The following is a 22,417-nucleotide window of genomic DNA, read 5'->3' as shown; positions in this document are numbered from 1 at the left end:
CCATTTCAAGTTGTATACAAATCTTTTGAAAATATCAGATCTACAAGTCCACGTTTTGTAATAATCCAAATCTACAAAGTAACTAGTAGGCCTACCTAAGTTTTCAAATACATGTATTGGAGTGAAAGTACAATATTTTTGTCTCTGAGATGTAGTTGAGGAGAAGTAAAAGTATTGGAAATTGGAAATACTCAAGTAAAGCACAAAAACCTCAATATTGTACTTACTGTAAGTACGGTACTGTAAGTGTGATAGTACTTAGATTTAATGATTATAAGATTTGTAAGTGATTATAAGATTTGTAAGTGTTCTTTTGATTATTATTGATTATTGATTTTGAAAACAATAGCCTGGTGTGTTTAGTCATTCAATTCATTACTCATTAAGTTCACTCATTTCATCCTGGTGCATTATTAGCTGTGTATTATTGTTTGTTTGCAGTCAGTATCAGTAGAATCAACATAACCTTTTCATTAAAATTAAAATGAAACTTTAAATTAATTTATTGACCATGGCTGCTTTGAAGCATGGACTGGCACACACATTTACAATGAAGAAAAGTATTAATCTGAAGAGTCTATTGAGCATTTCTACTCAGTTTCTTCAGTAATGATATGGGTTATTGTGGAACATCTTCTCTCCATTAGCATAGGACATGCAATGTACTATTGGTGTGATTGCTACAGTATAACATACAGTAACTGCAAAGGCCCACCTAAACTCCACCAAAGGTGGTTTGGAGAGGAGAAAAACTAAGCTTCCCCTTTCTTGCCATCGGCCACTCCATTTCTCAGAAATTAGGCCCCTGTGTGTTCATGAACTTTGGTTGAACTGTTGTTCCCCCTCCCCCTAAGCCTTAACACAGAGCCCTGTAGAGGTACCTACCAGTCATACCATTTTAACTTGGTGTATCATCTATGAAATGGTATGACCTGTTCTTAACACACGTACACTTGGAAGCGTCAACAAGCGTGACATCATCACTAACTTGTCTTGTCCCCATGAGGAGATCAGCTCTGGTGTTTGTGAATTCCCCTTTCCCTCCCTAGGTGTCGTAGTTCGCTAGCCTAATTCTCACTGTCCTGTTACACTTGGATGGATAGGATCATTCATCACTAAACTTGGCCCCATGAAGGGGTCAAGCTTTCCCCTTTCCCCTAGAGAGACTCCTAGAGGCAGCTGTGTTATGTAATATGTCATTGTTAACTGATAAACAAAGCTCTGGTGCTGCTATTCACTCACTTCCTCTCCACTCCTCTCACAAAACACACCGCTCAAACAGGGATTCTTCCAGTGGTGATTAGCAAGATTCTCAACATGATTCTGCACACTCTTTTTGAGTGTATGGACCTTAAATGTTGGCTGCTGTTCATTTTTGTGTTTTTGCTGGTGACTGACCTGGTGAAAAACAGGAACCCTGTCAACTTCCCGCCTGGACCCTGGGCTGTACCTCTCCTGGGGAATATTTTTATTTCACCAGACTTCAAAACAATGTCCAAGGTTTTCTTTCTTTCTCAATAAACACTAACAGTTTTACTCACTCTGACCATAATTGCATGTACAAGACAGTATTGTGTATAGGTACATCATTCATAATGAATGATGTTAGTATTATTTCAAGCTATTTCATGAGTTATGACTGTAATCCTTTTGAGAATTGAGAATTGAGAGTTTTATCACACTTTTAGTTCACAGTGGAGATTAAGTGAACATTTTAAGTCTGTATTTAGGCCAGGTGCTGGACATCAAAGAGAAGGTAAAACATCCACACAATGTTTAAAGCTAATAAAGAAAAAAAAAGAATCAACCTATTTGTCTTCATCAGGCAAATATACTGACAGGCCTATAGAGCTCTGGGCACTTTGGCTCCAATGTATCCTGACAGTGCATCGCGGGTTCGAGTCCCGTTCCCAACGAGTTTACTGCATGTCTCTACTCTCTACCCATCTGTCTCTCCCTGTTACCTGTCCATCTCCACTAACTATGAGTTGAGGCAGAAAAGCCCTAAACATATCATACTGACACACTGATACATGAATCAGTGCTATTTAACACCCTTTACGTCTGTGTGTTGGTTAAAAAATATTGAACCAATGAAAAGTATTAAAAAGTGCTTCTGACAAAACCGGCTAACTCTAAATAACTTTTAATTATTGTTATTGTTGATTTTTCAGACATGCACTTATTATTTACTATTGTTATTGAATGTGTTTATTGTGAGAAGTGTGAAAAGTCTATTTTCTACCCAGGCACATTCCTCTGAGGGGTGGAGAGACCCTGGGAGTGGAGTGTTTGGCCCTGGGACTGGAGCAGTGGTGGAAAAGTACTCTCTTTTACTCAAGTAAAAGTATCAATACTGCAATGTAAAAATACTCTGTTACAAGTAAAAGCAACGGAATTCAAACTTTACTTGAGTAAAAGTACAAAAGTATTGGCATTAAAATGTACTTAAAGTACCGAAAGTACTCATCATGCATCCCATTTCAAGTTTTCAAATGTATAACAATCTTTAGAAAATAGCAGATCTACAAGCTCACAATGCGTCGCATCGCAACACATTGTGAGCTTGTAGCTTGTCTATTTTCAAATGTCCGAAATGTATACAAGGCTGAAGTGTTTAATGTATGTTTTGTAATAATAATCAAAATCTAGCTTGTAACTAAAGTTTTCAAATAATTCTAGTGGAGTAAAAGTACAATATTTGGATCCAAGATGTAGTGAAGTAGAAGTAAAAGTATCGGAAATTGGAAATACTCAAGTAAAGTACAAATTGTTACTTTACACCACTGGATTGGAGTAGGGTGCTGTGACTCTGACTCCCATGTGTGTTATATAATATGATTAGCCAATGATTTTTGTATATTTCCTTTGTCTGTCAGTATAATATTTGCCTGATGAAGACCTATTAGGTTGAAACTTGCGCCAGTAATAAAGCATATTTTTGGTCAGTGTGTTGATGTTTTACCTTCTCCTATCACAGTTTTAGAGCATAATTGGTTTTGGTCATGCATAATGAAGATATAATTAACAATATATTTTTGTGTTATTTTGATGTAATAATCATTCATGTACACCAATGTACACAGACTCACACACACACACACAGGTTCCGTGAATTAATAGATACATTATTGAGTGACTAATACACTAATATGTGAATTCCATTTAAGATTATGAACTCCCATTTCAGCTTTCTGAGGAGTATGGCCCAGTGTTCAGCTTGAGGAGAGGCAGTACCAGGATGGTATTTATCAACGGGTTCAAGATGGTGAAAGAGGCTCTTGTCAACCAGCTGGACAGCTTTGCTGATCGCCCTGTTGTCCCTCTGTTTGATGTTGTCTTTAAAGGCCTTGGTGAGTGAGTGAGTGAGTGAGTGAGTGAGTGAGTGAGTGAGTGAGTGAGTGAGTGAACAAGTGAGTGAACAAGTGAGTGGAAAAAATAAGGGTCTAAGTACAAGTGAGCTAGCCTGACAAGAATTGTGAAAATACACACATCCATTCAGAGATGAAGTTGTGAAAGTTTAAAAAGGGGGAGGAGTGAAAGATATAGCCTACTGTTTGCTTACCAGCTAAAAGATGCCAACGCTGATCTTCATCTTGAAACATTATCTCCTCTCTTGATTCTTGGCAATGCAGTAGTGCAATATAGAACATAATTTATACCTGTCCTGTAACAGAAATAACATATTAAACATAAACAATAAATAGACACCAACGAAACTCATAATACTTCTCGGCTTTGTCAAATCATCCATTTTCTCACAGGTATAGCTTTAAGCAACGGTTACTTATGGAAAATGCAGAGGAAGTTTGCCAACACCCATCTTCGCTACTTTGGAGGAGGAAAGAAGTCACTGGAGAAGCACGTTGAACTGGAAAGCACCTTTCTGTGTGAAGCTTTCCAAGATGAACAGGGTAAGTACCAATCTGGGAACCCATCGTCATGAAAATAAAATAGCGCCCTCTCTGTTTTGTTCCATTTCTGCGCAGCATCAGAGAATCAGAGAGATTAGGTAACTAAGTACTGATGGGTGAGTTTTAACAGTGGGCGACAGCTGGACGTATTTTCCGGAAGTGCGTTATTTGTCCATGGGACCCGGCAACTACTGCCGATAGCAGATACATATTGTATCTTTGGACGACATCGCCCGGCACTAGCCAATCAAATTCATGTGTTGCTGAATGAATCACTTAAGACCTATTTAATTAACTTTTTGGTAGCACTTTATAATGAAGTACCTCAATAAAGGCTAATTAACAGCTAATAAGGCACTTATTAACAATGAATTAACAGCTAATAAGGCACATTAAGTCCTAATAGTGCATTTATAAACCCTTTACTATGCACTTATTATGACTTGTTGTTGTTTATACTGTTATAATAAAGATTTTATTAAGGATGTGTTAGTGTTAATTGATCTCATAATAAGTGCATAGTAAAGGGTTTCTAAATGCACAATTAGGACTCAACCGACATGTCAGAGTGGCGGGTGTACCCGATGTGTTCCCACTTTAGAATAGGTGGCTTTAAATTGCCTAATAAAGTGTTAATAAAGGCTTAATTAATTGTTTATACTGTTATAATAGAGATTTTATTAAGGATTTGTTAGTGTTAATTGATCTCATAATAAGTGCATAGTAAAGGGTTTATAAATGCACTATTAGGACTTAATGTGCCTTATTAGCTGTTAATTCATTGTTAATAAGTGCCTTATTAGCTGTTAATTAGCCTTTATTGAGGTACTTCATTATAAAGTGCTACCAACTTTTTCTTAAGGGTAAACTATGTAAGTCTGTGTGTACAAACACCCCCCCCCCCCCCCCCCCCCTTCTCTGACAGGCATCAAAGAGAGGGGGCGCCTGCTGCATGGCCTACGGGTCCAGGCACATACCACATAGGCATTGCCACATAGGCATTGATGCCTGATGGCGTCGCCGGTTCGATTCCCGATCCGGACGACCCTTGCAGCGTTTCACTCCCCATCTCTCCCCCCATTTCCTGTCAGTCTACTGTCGAATAAAGAGATAAAAGTCCGAAACAAATCTTTTTTTTAAGAAAAAAAAAGTATCTATCTTGATTAGAGAGCACTAACGAGCAAGCCCTTTGAAGTTCAAAGGGAGCAATTAAGAGCTCCGACCAGCCCCCCCCCCCCCCCCACCCCATCTCCCCTCAAAGACAAAGAAGTCCCTACAAGGGATGAGTGTCAACATAAACAGTGGAACGTCAACATGAACAGTGGAACAAAACCAACATACAGCCAGAGGGATGACACTAATATAGTGGCTGATAGAGGGAAATGACAGCTAAAATATTTATATACATACAACAATAGGTTTAAAGTTTCCTATAGTCTCCCTTTAATTCTTCACTTATTTATGGATTAAGCAAGGGATAATTGATGGCAAGACGGTCATTGTTGAGAAATAAACCCTGACAGGGTGATTGAATACTGACGCGGAGCAGAGGGATTTAATCACCCTGAAGGGGTGAGCGTAGACAGAGATCTTGAGCTCAGCGGTCATTATCCAGAAATAACACACCACTGAATTCAGTGATTGACCAATCAGAATCAAGCACTCAACCAAGCCGTGTAACAAAGATAAATAGCTTGTAGCTACAGTATGAACTTGTAGATCTACTATTTTCACAATATGTATCTGTGGAACAACAAAACAGTCCAACAAAATGTTATGCCTGCCCTCAACTCCCACATTCCAAGTGCTTATCAGGGTGCGGCGTCCTCGGTTCAAATATTTATTTTGGGGGGGGGGGGGGGGGGGGTCACGGCCTGAAAGGTTGAGAACCACTGTTGTATTGGATACAGTAGATCCCCTCCCCTTTGAACAGGCTTAGGGTTAGCGAGAAATGCAATGAACCTATTAGCTCTCTTATGAATAACAGATTTTAACAGAAACCTGACTCTTGACCATTTCCCTGACCCTTGTTTAAATTCTCAACAAATCAATCATAATTCACAGGAAAACCGTTCAACCCACACTACATCGTAAACAATGCTGTGGGCAATGTGGTCGCCTCTCTGGTCTTTGGACATCGCTTTGACTACAGTGATGAAGGATTTCAGAACATTCTGCGATTGGACAATGATGCTGTGTTGCTCGCTGGCTCAGCTAGAGCTCAGGTGACTCATTTATTATTTATTAGCACAACTCAAACTTACAGTGCCATGTAAACATCAAGGGTAAATGCATCCTATTACTACAGTTTGACAGTCACAAAACATAGTCAATGAAATTTAGCCCTGACATTTAAGTGCCACTGATCAAAAATGTAGACAATAGTGTACCAGCTTAAGCATAACTCTGGCAGACCAAAAGGCCGGAAGGTATGTTTTCACTCTGTTTATCCATCTGTCAGTCCATCCACCGCCTCCAGATTGTCCAGTTCAGCTCCAACTACGGGGCTAGTCTTCCTCACCAGCTTGTTCAATCATATCAGTATGTAACCTGTTCTTACTTGATTACCTTTAACAGCTGTACGATGCCTTTCCAAGCCTACTGAAGCACCTTCCAGGACCTCATCAGACCATCCACTCCAACTATGCGCAGATCGCGGTCTTCTTGCAGAGTGAGATAGAGAAGCACCAGGAGGACTGGGATCCAGAGGACCCCCGTGATTATATAGACACATACCTGTCAGAGATAGAGAAGGTAGGTATTGTTCTCAGATTTCTTTCTGCCTTTCAAAATGGCAACATGAAATGTCATATTGCATCCAACATTAAAAGTAGTAATACAACCACATAACATCACAATCTTTTCTGATGTCACAATACCAGAGGAAGGGGGATCCCCAGGCTGGGTTTAACATTGAGACATTGAGGATATGCACCCTGGACATCATTGAGGCTGGGACAGAGAGCGCTGCCACCACCTTACGCTGGGGTCTGGTTTACATGATGAACTTTCCAGAGGTACAAGGTATGTGGCACGCTCAGCATCACCACGACCACTGCAGTGCACACACACACACACATGCAACTGCACATTCCCATTTGGACAAAACAAGTACCCTGCTGTATGTGTACTTCTTTAAATGAAATCTACATTGTTCTGACCATTATCACCCAGAAAAGGTCCATGAAGAGATTGACAGAGTAATCGGACAGTCCCGCCAGCCCACTTTGGCTGATAGACCCAATATGCCCTACACTGATGCTGTCATCCACGAAACCCAAAGGCGAGGAAACATTGTGCCTCTGGGTTTCCCCAAGATGGCCAGTAAGGACAGTACGCTTGCAGGATATTTCATACCCAAGGTAAAATCGTTTTAGCAAAACATGCGAGCAAACATACGAGATAGATTGCTGTCTGAAAGTCATAAAATCAATCATTAATACTGTATGGGTCTTACCACCAACATCTCCTGATCTCTCTATAGGGCACAGCTATTGTTACAAATCTTGCATCTGTGCTGTTTGATGAGAATGAGTGGGCGACTCCGGATACCTTCAACCCCGAACACTTCTTGGATTCCGAGGGCCGTTTGCGCAGACGAGACGCTTTCCTGCCATTCTCAGCAGGTCCCTCCTTCCATACAATTCAGCTTTCAGAAGTGCCTTTTATACCCTTTTATGCATGATATTTATATTATATTAACATAATTATCAATATACTAATGGCATCGTTGGTTCTCTGCAGGTAAGCGTGTGTGCCTAGGGGAGCAGCTGGCGAGGATGGAACTGTTTGTTTTCTTTGCATCCCTGCTGCAGCGCTTCACCATCTCCCCGGTCCCTGGAGAGATGCCCAGCATGGAGGGTCTGGAGGGCTTCACCAACGGCCCAGAGGCGTTCAGGATGCTGGCGGTACCTCGCTAACAGGGGTGTCACACAAAATTCTGGGCCCTGGGTACAAGGATTCACTGCGGGCCCCCCATGAATGTTAACTATTGAAAAATGGCAGATATACAAGCTCACAGCGCGTGTGCAAGAAACCTATGTCAAGGACCCCCAAGATGATATGTATTTGACCACGGACCCCGATCTGAAAATATTTAGTTCCAGGGACCCCCAGAAGCAAAATTTGAGTTAGAAATGTTCGCTTAAAAAATACATATATTCAAAGATTTTCACACATTTTCACAACTTTTCAAAAATAGCAGATCTACAAGCTCGCAGCGCGGCACTCGGTGCCACGCTGTGAGCTTGTATATCTGCTATTTTTCAATAGATAAAGTTACTAGGGCCCCTCCACCTTGGGCCCCAGTAACTCAGTCCCACTTTCCTACCCCTTGTGACGCCCCTGCTCGCTAATGATGACCTCCATTCCCAACCCGCCTTTTGCTTGACAAATTGTGAACTGGAAAAAGCCATGTCTACACTTTTGCCAGTTGAAAACATGTTACCTGGTGGTTATTGGACGAGGAAGCACATTCAATTATCGCAAAAAGATTAGGAATGTTATTGCATTAGGGATGAATAGTATGCATACACAACTAAATATTGTGTATATGCCAGTAATAATGCCATATGTTAAATTAAACTCTTTTTATGTTTTTTTTAGGGATGAATATAATAGGTATAGAATGTATAGCTCTTTTTATGGGCTTTTTCTTTCTTCCTTTCATCTACTCATCCTAAGTATTACTTTTCAAATGCACAGCACTTCAGTCAGTAACACTCATTGGTGGAAATGATGTGATTGATTGAATATGTTATTAGACAAAAATGAAGAAAAGTAAAAGTACAGTCAAAACAAAAAAATTAGTACAGCACAAGTACAATCAAACACAAAGGGAAGTGATAACTACCTCCGCCTCTGGCCTCCTGAAAGGTACATTTTCAGGGCAGTTTTGAAGGAGGCCAGCGAGCTACAGTACAGTACATGTTTTAAGGGAAGGGTTCAACGAATTTCACATTTGGTGTACTGGCAGTGTTATAGAATGAGAATTTACCCATATTTGTCTTATGGGTGTGTGTTACCAGATTGTTGTTTGCGCTCCCTCTGGTGTTGAGGCTGTGGGTGTCTGTCGCTAATTTTGAGAAGGTGCTAAGTCAGATATGCGGGTATTGAGGGCAGAGTTGCATTGACTATTTTGAAAGCCAATCCCATTTTTAGTTGTTAGTTGTTTAACCCTGTCTTCTACCCTGAGCTGTCTTAGGCCAGCAAAATGTGTGGAAAAAAGGTGGGTCATGGTCGAGAAGTACGAATCAAGTCGAAGTTTGTTTTGGGAGGTTTGGAGACATTTTGATGTTGGAGTACCAGGAGGTGCCAGCATAGTCAAAGAGGGGCTGAATGAGTGGACAAATGTATTTCATTGGCACCAATGACTGCTACTGGCTGTATGTTAAGATATACCTACAGTATATGTAGGACAGTAGAGCCTTGAATAGAGTGGACGGATAATGATGTGAACTTTATTACCTCCATTAATGATGTGTCCTGATTAGTGCCCTCAGTATGCTAACGTCAATAATACGTTAGCATGCTGTAAAATATTAATCTGAATCTAACTGAATATTGCACATTACATTCCCTGCTGTCATGCACCACTGTTTACTTTCAAGTAAAATAAAAATAACCAAGCTCTGTTCAGCTCGCTTGGTTCAATGGCCACCAACCTGTAAACGTGATAAATAAAGATTATACTTACTTTTAATATAGTGTGTATATATATATGTTACAGGGTAAATGGGTAACTCAGGGAGACCTCGGTAAGAGCGCTCGTTTTGTAGTTCACCACACACTAATCACCACCAGATGGCGACGTCAGCCACTGGATAAGAGAGTTACGTCACGCTTTGAACTCGCCGCAGACCGGAAGTGTTTACTCTTTATTTACTAGCCTAGCCTAGCCTAGCCTAGCCTAGCCTAGCCATTAGCTCCATTGTAGTCACTTGGACAGGGCGTTTAACGTGCGCTTGCCCAGGCCTTACGGCCTGGGCATAAATATAACGATTGCATTCACCACGGCTTCGTAACTCGCGCGGCGCTCCGCCGGCCGCGCGGCCCTGGCCCGCTCTTCGCGGCCACTCGCGCCTGCGGCGCTCGGGGGCGAAGAGCAGGACCAAGGTCCGCTGGCCTTCGCGCCGCTTGGGGCTTCGTGGACCCAGGGGGGCCTCGTAACTCGTTTGGGCTTCGTGGATACAGGGGGGCTTCGGTAGCCGCTCGCAGTGTCGTGGACAATAGAGCGGCGCACCGCCTGGAGTACGTTGTATTGGCGACCGCTTGCTCCGCCCCGTGCCGCACCACGAGTGCTCCGCGTCTCGAATGCCCTGGTTCTCTTTAAAACCGTGACATATATATATATAACATAACTTATATACATAAAATAAACAAATTAAAAATATGTTTTCAGTTTTGTTCCTATCCTAATCCTATTTTTTTTTTTACTTTAGCAAGACTGACAAAGCACAAATGGCCAGACAAACTTTATCAAGCTTTTATTTTATTTATGTTTTATATAATATCATCCATTATTCTCTATATTGTTGCTCACAAGTTGAGTAATTGCTGTTGGTATGTACACATGCTGCTGCTAATGTGTGTGCTCACAACGCGGCCAGTGGGGCCCTGACAAATTGAGTTCAGAAGTAACTTAACCCATTTAGGACGGGAACCCCTTTTGGGGTTCTGGTTCCTATTTTCAGCAGTGGTTAACTTTTCAGGTCAAGACCAAAAAAGAAAAATTAGACGTTTGCCCGGGACCCAAACTAGTGAAAACAGCAGAAGAGTTGTGTTGTGAGCTTGTAGATCGGATATTTTCACTACTACTTAAATATTTGTTTTCTAATTTATGGATTTGTTTTTAGATTTTTCTTTTATTTATTAATTAAGTCACTTTTGATTATTCATGAAAATCTTAGCTTTTTAGCTAATTTTTGATATAAATAAAGTTTTCCAGAAAACCTAGATCAGACCCTGTTTTCTGAATGATTGATCATTACCATGTTCACTCTTAGGGCCCTATTATGATCCAGGTCTTATTTTGAAAAACATTTTTAAATACTTCAAATGCTGATCTACATCTGCATGTTGTGAACTTGCAGATCAGCTATTTGAAATGTTTAAAAAACAAAAACAAAATAGTAAAAAAAGGCAAAGAAGTTAAGGCATAAGGCATAAGACCTGGATCATAATAGGGCCCATAGTGTCATTTTGGAGTTTGTTCAAATCAAAAAGGTTGAGGTCTAAAGATGATTGACGGAATGCTCCTTCTCATTAAATAAGGCCATCAAAATACTATTTTGTCATTATGACTGCCATTAAAAAGGTCTGTTGGTGGCCTCCCAATGACATCCATTGCAGTTCCTTTCAGTGAAATGGTGGATATACTAATGTATGGTTAAGTTATGTGCTGCAGAGAGATCTGGTTAGCAGTAATCCATCCTTTTCTGAAATGAATGGTTTGAATTGAGTGGCCCATTTATACGGTATAACCCAGCCAAGAGCTGTCCTCACAAGCAAAGAGTCCATTGTCCTGACCGGTTTCTTTGTGTAATGTCACACAAGAGACCTTGAAACTGTCTTTTCTTCTACACCATCGTATTATGTTCTGCCTTGGAGATTTGGAGCAGACTAGTGTGAACTTGACATGTAATTTCCCTTTTGTACTTCTTGCTGACATGAGATTACCTTTACCCCAACTAAAATGAGAAAACTTCTGGGAACCAGATTACCTTTAATCAAACAAAGGGAAAACTAAAAAGCCAAGAAGATTAAGCAGCAACAGATAGATTAGGATATGGACTTTGCTTCCATTAATGTTGAACTCTGATAAGTGTCCTGGTGATAGGAGCCCCGAATTAGCAGGCTAGGGTCAATATCAGTACTTAAAGGCCCGCTGACACGCCCCGAAATTGTAATAGTATGATACAGTAGGTCACGTGTTCTCTCCGAAGTGTACACAGTGTAATCTGCCCCCTCGCCCCCTAACAACAACTGACCAGTACAGTAAGTAGTCTAAGTACAGTCAATTAATTTGATTAGCTTATAATTGCGCACATAACATCATAAAAAATAGTAACTTATATTTTAAGATGACTTCTTAAGGTGACAGTACCCCTTTAATCTGACTTTGCAGCTTGACATGTGTCATTTTACCCACATTAGTGACAGTCCCCCATTATCTCCAATCAAGCACTACAGTATATTTTCAACTAAATACACATCATCACAGATGGATCAATCGGACCACCTCAAACATCTTCGTTGAAGGCGATAAAACACGTGGTTGAATAACAGAACATGACATAACTTGGGGTTCCTTGTACTGTACTGTAAGAGAAGTTAATGTATGTGTTATTGATGTATTTTTTCCCCTCCCCTTTTCTCCCCAATGTAATCGTTATTCGTATCATGCCATCATTTTGGCCCATCCGATATGGGATTATAGACACATTACAGAAAAAGAGTCCTCTCAGTTTCTCAGAGTCATAATTTGAATGATAAGTATTGATGGATATTAAGAATTCTAATAAATGTATTTTTATTCATTTCATTTATTTAATTTTAATAGATTTTTTTTAAAGGACACCCAGTGGATTAGTTGAGACATGAGGATTTCCTCCTCTTCCAATTCCCATCCACACTGTTTTCAGTGGCCATTCATTAACTTCTAATCTCTGTCATCATATCACGTGGTTCATGGACTAACAACAAATGCTATCTCCTCACAAGTCGTTTGTTGAGAGCTACCCAAAACAATACCTGCACACAGTAGTCATATATCTGTGATGGGCACAGTACCGATCATGAAATATGCATTATTGTTTAGTTTTTTTGTTTTCTTTGTTCTTTAGATATAATGGCAATTATTGAGAATTGGGTTTTTGGTTTCATACTGTAAAATACATTTGGAAGATACATACTATACTGTAGCCAAACATGAGAAATGAAGCCGTGTCTGTCTTTCAAGAGGTGTGGCTTAGTGCTCTGGTACAGTACAGCTTTAAGATTACCTTGACCACCTTTGTACACACAAACAGTTCAGGACAGCTTCAGCGTACAGTACATTGTTTTCCTTTCTCACGCAGTACAGACACACACAGCACTTCACAACACTATGCTTTAAAGAGAGGGAGAAGAAAACTGCTTAACTTTCAACACTGTTGACTACGGATTCAGCTTCACAATGTGGATTTATGCCTTTCTGTCAGGCCTTGACTTCAAGGGAATACTGCTGTTTATTTGTGTTTCTCTCCTGATATTTGATTACCTCAAGTACAGGAATGCATCCAACTATCCACCGGGACCCCTGGCTCTTCCCTTTGTAGGGAACATGTTAAGTATTGACATGGAGCACCCTCACATTAGTTTGACCAAGGTAAGGCAAGGCAAGGCATGTCTACTTATATTGTTTACTTTGTGACATTTCAACAAACACCTATACCTCATTCAATACATAATAATTAACAAAATAGAATCAATATAGTGAACCGTACACCTTAAAATCAATAAAGTATTTTGTCACAAAAACATTATCCGATAACATCAGCTCTTGTAACGTCCACAGCTAGCCGAGGCCCATGGGAATGTGTTCAGTGTGCGTCTGGGCATTGATAAGTGGGTGGTCGTGTCCGGATACAAGATGGTAAAGGAGGCACTGGTGACACAAGCAGAGAACTTTGCGGATCGGCCACTCAGCTCAATTGCAGACAGAATCTATGCAGGAAGCTTAGGTGACCGTATGCACACACACATTGACTGAAATAATTATTGAATGTACACACAGTAAAATCCTCAGAGCAAATGACCTGAAAGTAAAGATGAACACTGAGGATTTAACTGTGTTTTGTCTCTCCATGTTTGTTTGTGGCGTAGATGGTCTATTCACGAGCAGCGGTCCAAGATGGAAGGCACAGAGACGCTTCGCCATGTCCACCTTGCGTAGGTTTGGCATGGGCAAGAGTTCACTGGAAGAGAGTTTGTATGAGGAGTGTCGCTATCTCCAGGAGGAGATAGAGAATGAGAACGGTAGGAGGCAGCAGTTATGTTGAAAGTGCCAAAATCGTTTTATTTGTATTCATCTGTAGTTCTAGACTCTGAGCTGTATTTTGATTGTCTTAAGTACCAGCTCTTAAGGCCTGTCCATACTTTGACCGAAACTGCCCTTTTCGGTCAAAAGGTCCTTTTCGACCATGAAATGATGTCCCTCGCGACTTCTGAAAAGCATTAGACCGAAAGAGAGTTCGGAAATTTGCACGTTGGAAAGTCCAACTCACCGAACATTTCGGAGATACTATGGACAGGCCGTTATGCCTTAACTTAAAGGCCTGTCCATACTGTCTCTGACCACCAAACCTTTCATTGGAAAGGTCTGGTTCAACTACAAAATGACGTCACTCGCATCTTCTGAAAAGCATTACCCTGAATTAGAGTTCGGAAAGCTGCACGTCGGAAAGTCGAAACTCTCCGACGAAAAGTACGGTGGTCGAGACACTCCAAAATTGAATAATTACATTTACATTTTTTCCCCAGGCAAGCCTTTCAACCCAGCATCCCTACTCAACAATGCTGTGTCCAACATCATTTGCCAGATGGTGTTTGGTAAACGGTTTGACTACAGTGACCATGACTTTCAGACGCTGCTCAAGAATATCAACGAAGCTGTTCAACTGGAGGGCTCTGCATGGGGTCAAGTGAGGAAATATCCATACAACTCAATAGGGCATCTCTCTCTCTCTCTCTATCTCATTTAAAAATAAAAAAGTAGGAGATGACATAACAGTAAAGAGAAAGATCTGAAGGAACTGATTTCCAATAGTAAGCACAGGACACAGTCAGAGTATGACTCATATGAGTAACTCCTATCTCAAAATAAGGTTTATACTGTGTAAGAAATATGCTTTGTCATGTAGCCTACTGCACTGACTACTGCACTGTACATTTAACCTTTGGATTGTGAGCTCAGTTAACCTATGACGTCATCAATAGTAGCATACAATGGTCTACTGTACATCTTATGTAAGGTTGTTTTTCTTCTCTTCAATCTTTTTTAGGTATTGTAAAATATTGTATGAGGAACAATTACAGATACGATTTAAGTGATTTATTCTATTAACATTCTGTTCATATTTTATTTATTTTTATGACATTTTCGGTTAATTCCGGTTATTTAGTCTTAACATTTAGTGATACACATTTTGTTTTCTAATGGACACACAGGATTAACTTGCAACAAGATGCAGTTGATTTCTTTTGGCGCAGACTCACAGTGTACTCAAAGTAAATCTTATGAATGAAATGTGACCTTAAACTGTTTTCTCACTGCAGATGTATGAGGCAATCCCTGGAGTCATGAAGCACTTGCCAGGTCCTCACAACAAATTGTTTGCAATCTATGTGGATTTGGTTGCCTTCGTTCGTCAGGAGGTGGAGACGCACAAGCTTGACTTGGATCCAAGTAATCCCAGAGACTACATTGATGTTTTCATCGTGGAAATGGAGAAGGTGACTGGGAAAACTGTGCTATACAGTACACTGCACAATAACTGTTGTTTCTTTCAGTCTGTTATTGAACTCACATGAGTCTTTTCCCCATGTTTCAATAGCACAAAGGAGAGGCCGACCTGGGCTTTGAGGAGAGTAACCTGGCTCTATGTGCGTTAGATCTGTTCCTGGCTGGAACTGAGACCACCTCCACCACTTTGCAGTGGGCCCTGGTTTATCTCATCAAGTTGCCCCATATTCAAGGTCATTCAAGTGTCTGGTGAAATGCAAACGCCTACAAAACTAAACTCAGAGTCAAATTTAGTTACCACTCAGGAAACTGGTATGCTGGTATGTATATGTAAACCATTTATTCCAACAATGATAAACATCTACATGTGATGTCAAAATGTTCCTGCAAGACGCTTGCCCCCTAACAGCTCCCCACTGAGAACTCATTAAAAAAAAGTCATCTCAGCAAGCCATCTGCTGGGTGAATGCAGGAAAAAAATCAAGGTGCTTCGGTTTTTGATACATTAAGCAATTTACAATTTAGCAAAATATAAAGATCTTTGAAGTCTTATTCTTCTGAAATTGTTTAGTCTTGACTAAATGTTATATTCAAAAGACTAAATCTTTGCTATCAATTTCAGAAAACTAAGACTAAATGGTGGGTTATTCAAAAGACTAAGACTAAAACTAAATCAGACACAAAGCAGCATGCGCTGTGATTGGTGTACGAGGACCTTCCTAGGAAGATGCTCGGGGGGCATCCGTACTAGATGCCCGAACCACCGGCTATAAGCTGACTCCTTTCCGAGTGTAGGAGAAGCGGTTTCGGGTGCATCCCCCCATTCCGACATGCTGCCATTCCGACATCCTCCCATTCCGACACTAACCCTATACCTAACCCTAACCTCTATGGAAGTGCTGCCACTCAGACAATTAGAAGTCAATGTCGGAATGGAGAGTGCCCACCAAGCGGTTCTACTCCAAGTCTTGCTCGGGTGACTGAACTTCTCACCCTATCTCTAAGGGAGATACCAGGGGTTACTTTGATTGTAACAATAGCCAGTTTAAGCAACGCTACGGCAACGGCAGATGACAACGGTAATCGGAAATGATCCGCGCTCGATAGATCAACCTGCCGTCGCCGCGGCCGTCTCTACTACGGCAGAAGGTCCCTTCCCACGTAGCGCCTACTCCATCTGCTGCGTGTGCGTGTCGCCATGGGAACCAAAGCGTTCAATGAAAGGGGTGGGAACCCGTCGCCGCCGAGGCTTTGCTTAACCATTTCGATCGCTACGGCGATTACGTCATAGCAGCCGTAGTCCCACCTCACGTTGCGGTAGTAGAAATGGTCTGCTTAATGTCACTATTGTGATCAGCTGTGCGCATTGCCACTCACCACTTGTTGTGAGTGTATTTAACATTCACATTCTCTGTATGTCGCCATGCCTGACGAAGACCCACTGCGGGTCGAAACGTTGCAATAAATACTCTCTAAGGGAGCTTAAGACGGTGTGCGAGCCTCCTCCTTTCTACTCGGTATGTTTTTTTAGCTCAGCACCCGGAAAGTTTTATAAGATGTGCGTGCTCATTTGACTTCAGATACCAGCCACCCGTCTGAGGAAACCCATTTCGTCCGCTTGTACCCGCGACCTTATATTTTCGGTCATGACCCAAACTTCATGACCATAGGTGAGAGTAGGAACGAAGATTGCTTGGTAGACAGAGAGCTTTGCCTTCCGGCTCAACTCTTTTTTCCTTCCCTACAGTGCGATTTTGCTACTGCAAAACCGCTCCTGCTGCTCCGATTCTCCGGCTTATCTCCTTCTCCGTCTTCCTAGTTGATCATTGAATGCTATGAAAACCTTCTGTTTCGTCACACAGAGAAGGTCCAGGCAGAGATAGACAGAGTGATTGGACAGTCCCGCCAACCCAACATGGCCGACAGACCCAACATGCCCTACACTGACGCTGTCATCCATGAGATCCAGAGGATGGGAAATATTGTGCCTCTCAATGGACTCAGGAGGGCAGCCAAGGACACAACACTGGGTGGTTACTTCATACCAAAGGTCAGCGGTGGAAGCTCTTTTTTACTTATGTAAAAGTAGCAATACCAATGTAGTAAATGTACTTGGCTACTTTCTACTACTGCCAAAGGTCCACCTTTTCAGACATATTTTAGCCAGAAAAGCAATGTTTGCAAAATGCCTTAGAGGCGATAAAAACAATTAAGTAAGAGTATGGAGTGCAATACATAAAGTATCTCACTATGTTCTATCAAATCTATTCTCTATGAAGAACTACAAGCCATCGATTCACAATAAATGGGAGCCAGTACAGATGGTTGTTTTCTCCCCTGTGTTGTGTAGGGAACCTCATTAATGCCCAGCCTGACTTCCGTACTGTTTGACAAGAACGAATGGGAAACTCCAGACACTTTCAATCCAGGACACTTCTTAGATGCCGATGGCAAGTTTGTGAGGAGAGAGGCATTCATGCCTTTCTCTGCAGGTAAAACTTCTCAAATGCAAATTGGAACTGGCAATGTGTGAAAATTGTGGGCAATTTGTTCGTCAGATTTCTGCATGTGAAATGTTCATCTTCTATTGGCTGTAGCTGTTGATACAAAAACAAGCTTATATAACTTTGCAATACAATCCCTTTCTGGAATTCACATTATAACTAATATTTCTTGGTTTGATTGTTTGATATCGACACATCAATTGAATATACAGTATACACAAACAAGCCAGACATAAGATGGAAGCATAGACAGTTGGAGGTAGTTTGTGTTATTAGGAACTACATCCAATCTAAATTTGCATTAGGATTTACAAGCAATAACCCTCCATAATGCAGTAGATTATATTTGGAGGTGCTGTATTGGAAGAGTTCAAAGGTATACTGTATATTATATAGATATCTGATTCCACATGTCCCAGGTTCCAGGCTCTATACCCAAGGTACTTTTACAGGAAGAAAACAATCTGCATTCCACACTTCTATCAGTCTAGCTGCGTTTTTCGTTGCGAAATGCGTTTTTCAGGGCAAGGAGAGAGAGAGAGAGAGATAGAGAGAGCAAGGGACCGAGTGGTGCGTGAAACGGGCGGCAGTGTGCAAACATGATTGACTGACATAACGTGAGGTTGATTTTTTATTTGCGTGCTCCGAAATTCACTCCGATATTCGGCCCGAAAAACGCAGCAGTGTGCAACCAGCTTCAGTTGGAGTATTTACATTATGCTTGTGTGTACTATGCTGTAAGTGATTTGTGTGTGCTTGCTTTTTGTTTATGGCTAAGGTCATGATTATGTTCTGTGTGTTTTCAGGGAAACGTGTATGTCTGGGAGAAAGCCTCGCAAAAATGGAGTTGTTCCTGTTCTTCGTCAGTTTATTCCAGAAGTTCAGTTTCTCCACCCTGGATGGAGTAGAGCTGAGTACAGAGGGACAAGTTGGAGTTACACATATACCACTCCCATTCAAAATTCATGCCACGGTTCGCTGAAGCCATTCATCTTCAGCCATTCATTCATTTTCTCTATGAATTGAGAACAAAAGGACCCCAATATAAACAAGCCATTGTGCTGTCTTGGGTATTAGTAGACCTTGTATCTGAACTGAACTGTACCCTAAATGAAACAAGCCATAAAGGCTTTCTTAGGTTTAAAATCCTCTTATGGGGGAAAAGAAGCAATAAAGTATTCAATCAATCACCTGGCATATCCTATGGTCTCTGTCTGTCTATCATCTATCTCTATAACATACACTAGCCCTTACCAGTTCAAAGATATGAGCTCCGAAATGATGTGCAGTGTGTGGGTTATGGGATGTGCACTGTGCACACAGTATATGAGGTATGGAAAGTAACTTTAGTTTAACTTTACTGGTGCTTGCATGATAATATGTAGGAGCATCAATGTAAGAAATACCTGTTTCGTTTAATGGCTATAGAGATACTGTGTACCGATCTACATGATTTTTGGACAACATCTGTAACAGGGCCAGACATAATATTGAAAGCCACACCCTTTGGCCAGTAGCTACACAAACAAAGTGTTTGGTATTGTTAGTTAAAGTATTGTTTGATTGTTAGTTAAAGTCAAAAATCCCCTTTTAGCAGCCCCTAAACACCCAGCAACAAATGCAAGAGAAAACCAACATAGTCTCAGCAAACTCAACATGCCTTGGCCTCACCATTCACAGAAATAGCAAGGTCCTCAAAATAAACACAAACAGAGTTACTCCCATCACACTAGAAGGTGTAGGAGGTGGAGAGCTTCACCTATAAACTATAAATTGGGCCCACATGAAAGTTCGGATTAGAGGCATGAGCAGCTTTCCGTTTCCATCTGCCTGTTTTATATGCCTGTTACTGTATATTGAGATATCTTGCATAAAACGTATAAGTGGAAATGTTGGCTTAATGGTGGCCCTAGAGGAAAGCATATTGGGTCACCAGAATTAGTAGGGACCACATCACCTGGTGAACATGAAAGTGCACAGGAAATCTTGAGGTCACTCACAGTATAATGGACGCATAGACAGACCGACCGACCAACATAATTCACCCTTTGTCAAGTCCCGCCCGTTGTCCCACCCCTCTTCGCACCCATTGGTTGCTGTGTCTTGGTGGGACAAAAGTCCTTTCTCTCCATCCACTACCATTGAAATTCAGTTGCTTCTTATTGTTATTTTGTGTATTCAATTCTCATTTTAAACTTGGTTTCAGTAAAAAGGAGCCTCTCAGGTGCAGTATAGTGACTGGGCATGTTTTTAAATGTTTTTATTTATTTATTAAATTCAACATAAAAAAGGCCGAACCAGGGCGGGACAAGGCAGAAAGAGCCTGCTGGTTGGTCAGTCAGGCACCAATCAGAAGGCTGACAAAGGGTGAATTATACAGTACTTGCCTTTAGCGCCCTGCACAACTAACTACACACTCGCGATATTGCAGTGTACGTTTATTATTACAATCACAAGGAAGTATGAACAGCCAAAAATACACACCAGGTGTGAGGGATGCTTCCCTGGTGCGGTGAGACGCCACATACAGGGGGAGAGGTGAAAGGCACGGGTTGGTCGGAATGATCAACAGAAAGCAACTGTAGTTATGCCTGTAAATGTATTTGTTATCACATAATATACGTTTGCCTAATTCCAGCATACACTTTTTAACTTTTATTTACTCCCATTTAAATCAATTTACCGTTTATGTATTAGCAACCCCTGATTTACATCATCCTGCACTTATATCCTCCTCACACAGAATGTTCTATTGTTGAGAGAAATGACTGCAAAGCAGAAGGCAACATTTCAGATTAAATAAAAGTATTTCAGCACTGATTGTTCCCATGTAATGTGTCGTCAGGGTAATTAGCCCAATTCACGGCCCGCCCACTAAGCATCCCACGGGTGCTGAAGTCACATTTTGAAGGGGTAAATCCTACCATAGCCTATGGAGTTAGCACAGAAATTGCAAATTTAATGCAATTTCCGAATAGTAAAGTATAAAATACGGCTAGCATGATCAAGAACACAAGATACTAAACGGCACAAAGCACTATAATTTACTTTACTGTTAGAAATAATGATTTGTTGGCTTTAAGTCCAGTATAGTTTCCCCTTCTAAATTGAAGTCAGCACCCGTGGAAAACTGAGAAACGGAAGTAGGTGGGCGGGCCGTGAATAAGGCTAATAGTCGGGGGATATCTTAAAAAGTCCTGGAATAAATTCCTTACCAAAACATTTCTTCACCAATGTGTTTGTAAAGGTGTCTAGTAACACATCTCACAAAGACTGAAATTCAGTTTCCCTAGGAAAATCTTTGACAGCTAGGGTAATTCTGGGTGTCATTCACTCACTATACAATACTATAGGGGAAAAAATCACTCCCAAAAAATATGCTTTAAGTGGGATGTGAGGGGTCTAACTAGGTGTTTTTAATTATTCTGAATCCATTGCAAGAATTTGTTTTGCACAAAAAAACATTCATTGGGCTACAAACAGCCCGTAAAATGATGGTGATGAGTCATCACTTTTCACAGTGGTATGGGGGTCCATTTCTAGCCCAAGGAATGTTTTTGGTGCAAAACAAATGCTTGCAATGGATTCAGAATAATTAAAAACACCTAGTTAGACCCCTCACATCCCACTTAAAGCATATTTTTTGGGAGTGATTTTTTCCCCTATTGTATAGTGTATAGTGAGTGAATGAGACCCAGAATTACCCTAGCTGTCAAAGATTTTCCTAGGGAAACTGAATTTCAGTCTTTGTGAGATGTGTTAGACACCTTTACAAACACATTGGTGAAGAATCTTTTTGGTAAGGAATTTATTCCAGGATTTGACACTATTTCTAAAGATATCCCCCGATTATAAGGTAAGGTGAAAAAGAGGCAGAGCACACATTCAAATTCATGTCACAGGCTGTGTGAACAATCTTTTTCTTTTTTCACTGTCAGAGTGTCAATGACAGGTCAGAGGGACGTTAGATACACCCAGGGAAAAGTACTCACATTATAGTTAAGTAAAAAGTATCAACACTGCAGTGTAGAAATACTCTATATACCACTCTATATACCAAAAGTAGAAAGCTGTTTCACAAGTTTTCAAACATATAAATTGTATAAAAATCTTTTGAAGCCGAAATAAATGTCTATAGGGCTGAAGTGGTTTTGTTGATGTATTTTTCAGGCAAGAATGGATTTTATACTTCCATTTAGATTTTATGCGAGAAAAGAGGTGATACTTTTTGTTTTGTTTAATTTTTCCTCCCCTTTTCTCCCCAATGTAATCGTTATTCGTATTGCCATCATTTTGGCCCATCCCATATGGGATTATAGACACATTACACAAAAATAAGAAAACTGACAATACCAATCCTCCTGTTATTGTCCAGTCAAAAATGAAAGGAAAAAACATGCATAAATGTCATTTGTTTTCATTTCATGAATTTAATTTAATAGATTCTTTTTAAAGGAATCAATCTCCACTTGAACACTGTATTTAGACTCACACCC

At 40.7% G+C, this 22,417-nt stretch overlaps 1 protein-coding gene across 1 annotated transcript; it reads left to right on the top strand.

The window, feature by feature from the left end:
- Positions 1 to 1,309: 1,309 nt before the first annotated feature.
- LOC308288556 (uncharacterized protein) lies at positions 1,310 to 18,903 on the top strand (the record flags this gene model as incomplete). Its single annotated transcript, XM_080730023.1, has 19 exons — positions 1,310 to 1,500; positions 3,191 to 3,353; positions 3,765 to 3,914; positions 5,979 to 6,139; positions 6,492 to 6,668; positions 6,797 to 6,938; positions 7,089 to 7,276; positions 7,399 to 7,540; positions 7,659 to 7,822; positions 9,407 to 9,414; positions 13,032 to 13,281; positions 13,471 to 13,636; positions 13,779 to 13,931; positions 14,436 to 14,596; positions 15,231 to 15,407; positions 15,509 to 15,650; positions 17,280 to 17,467; positions 17,768 to 17,909; positions 18,728 to 18,903. The coding sequence occupies exons 1-19, from the start codon at positions 1,318 to 1,320 to the stop codon at positions 18,901 to 18,903; spliced, it is 3,033 nt and encodes a 1,010-aa protein (XP_080586149.1). The 5' UTR covers positions 1,310 to 1,317.
- Positions 18,904 to 22,417: the final 3,514 nt, after the last annotated feature.

The sequence above is a fragment of the Nannobrachium achirus genome, assembly GCF_963921795.1.
Source record: "Nannobrachium achirus genome assembly, chromosome: 1".
Taxonomy (NCBI): Eukaryota; Metazoa; Chordata; class Actinopteri; order Myctophiformes; family Myctophidae; genus Nannobrachium; species Nannobrachium achirus.
The sequence above is the reverse complement of the archived record's forward strand: the minus strand, read 5'-3'. Positions and strand labels throughout refer to the sequence as shown.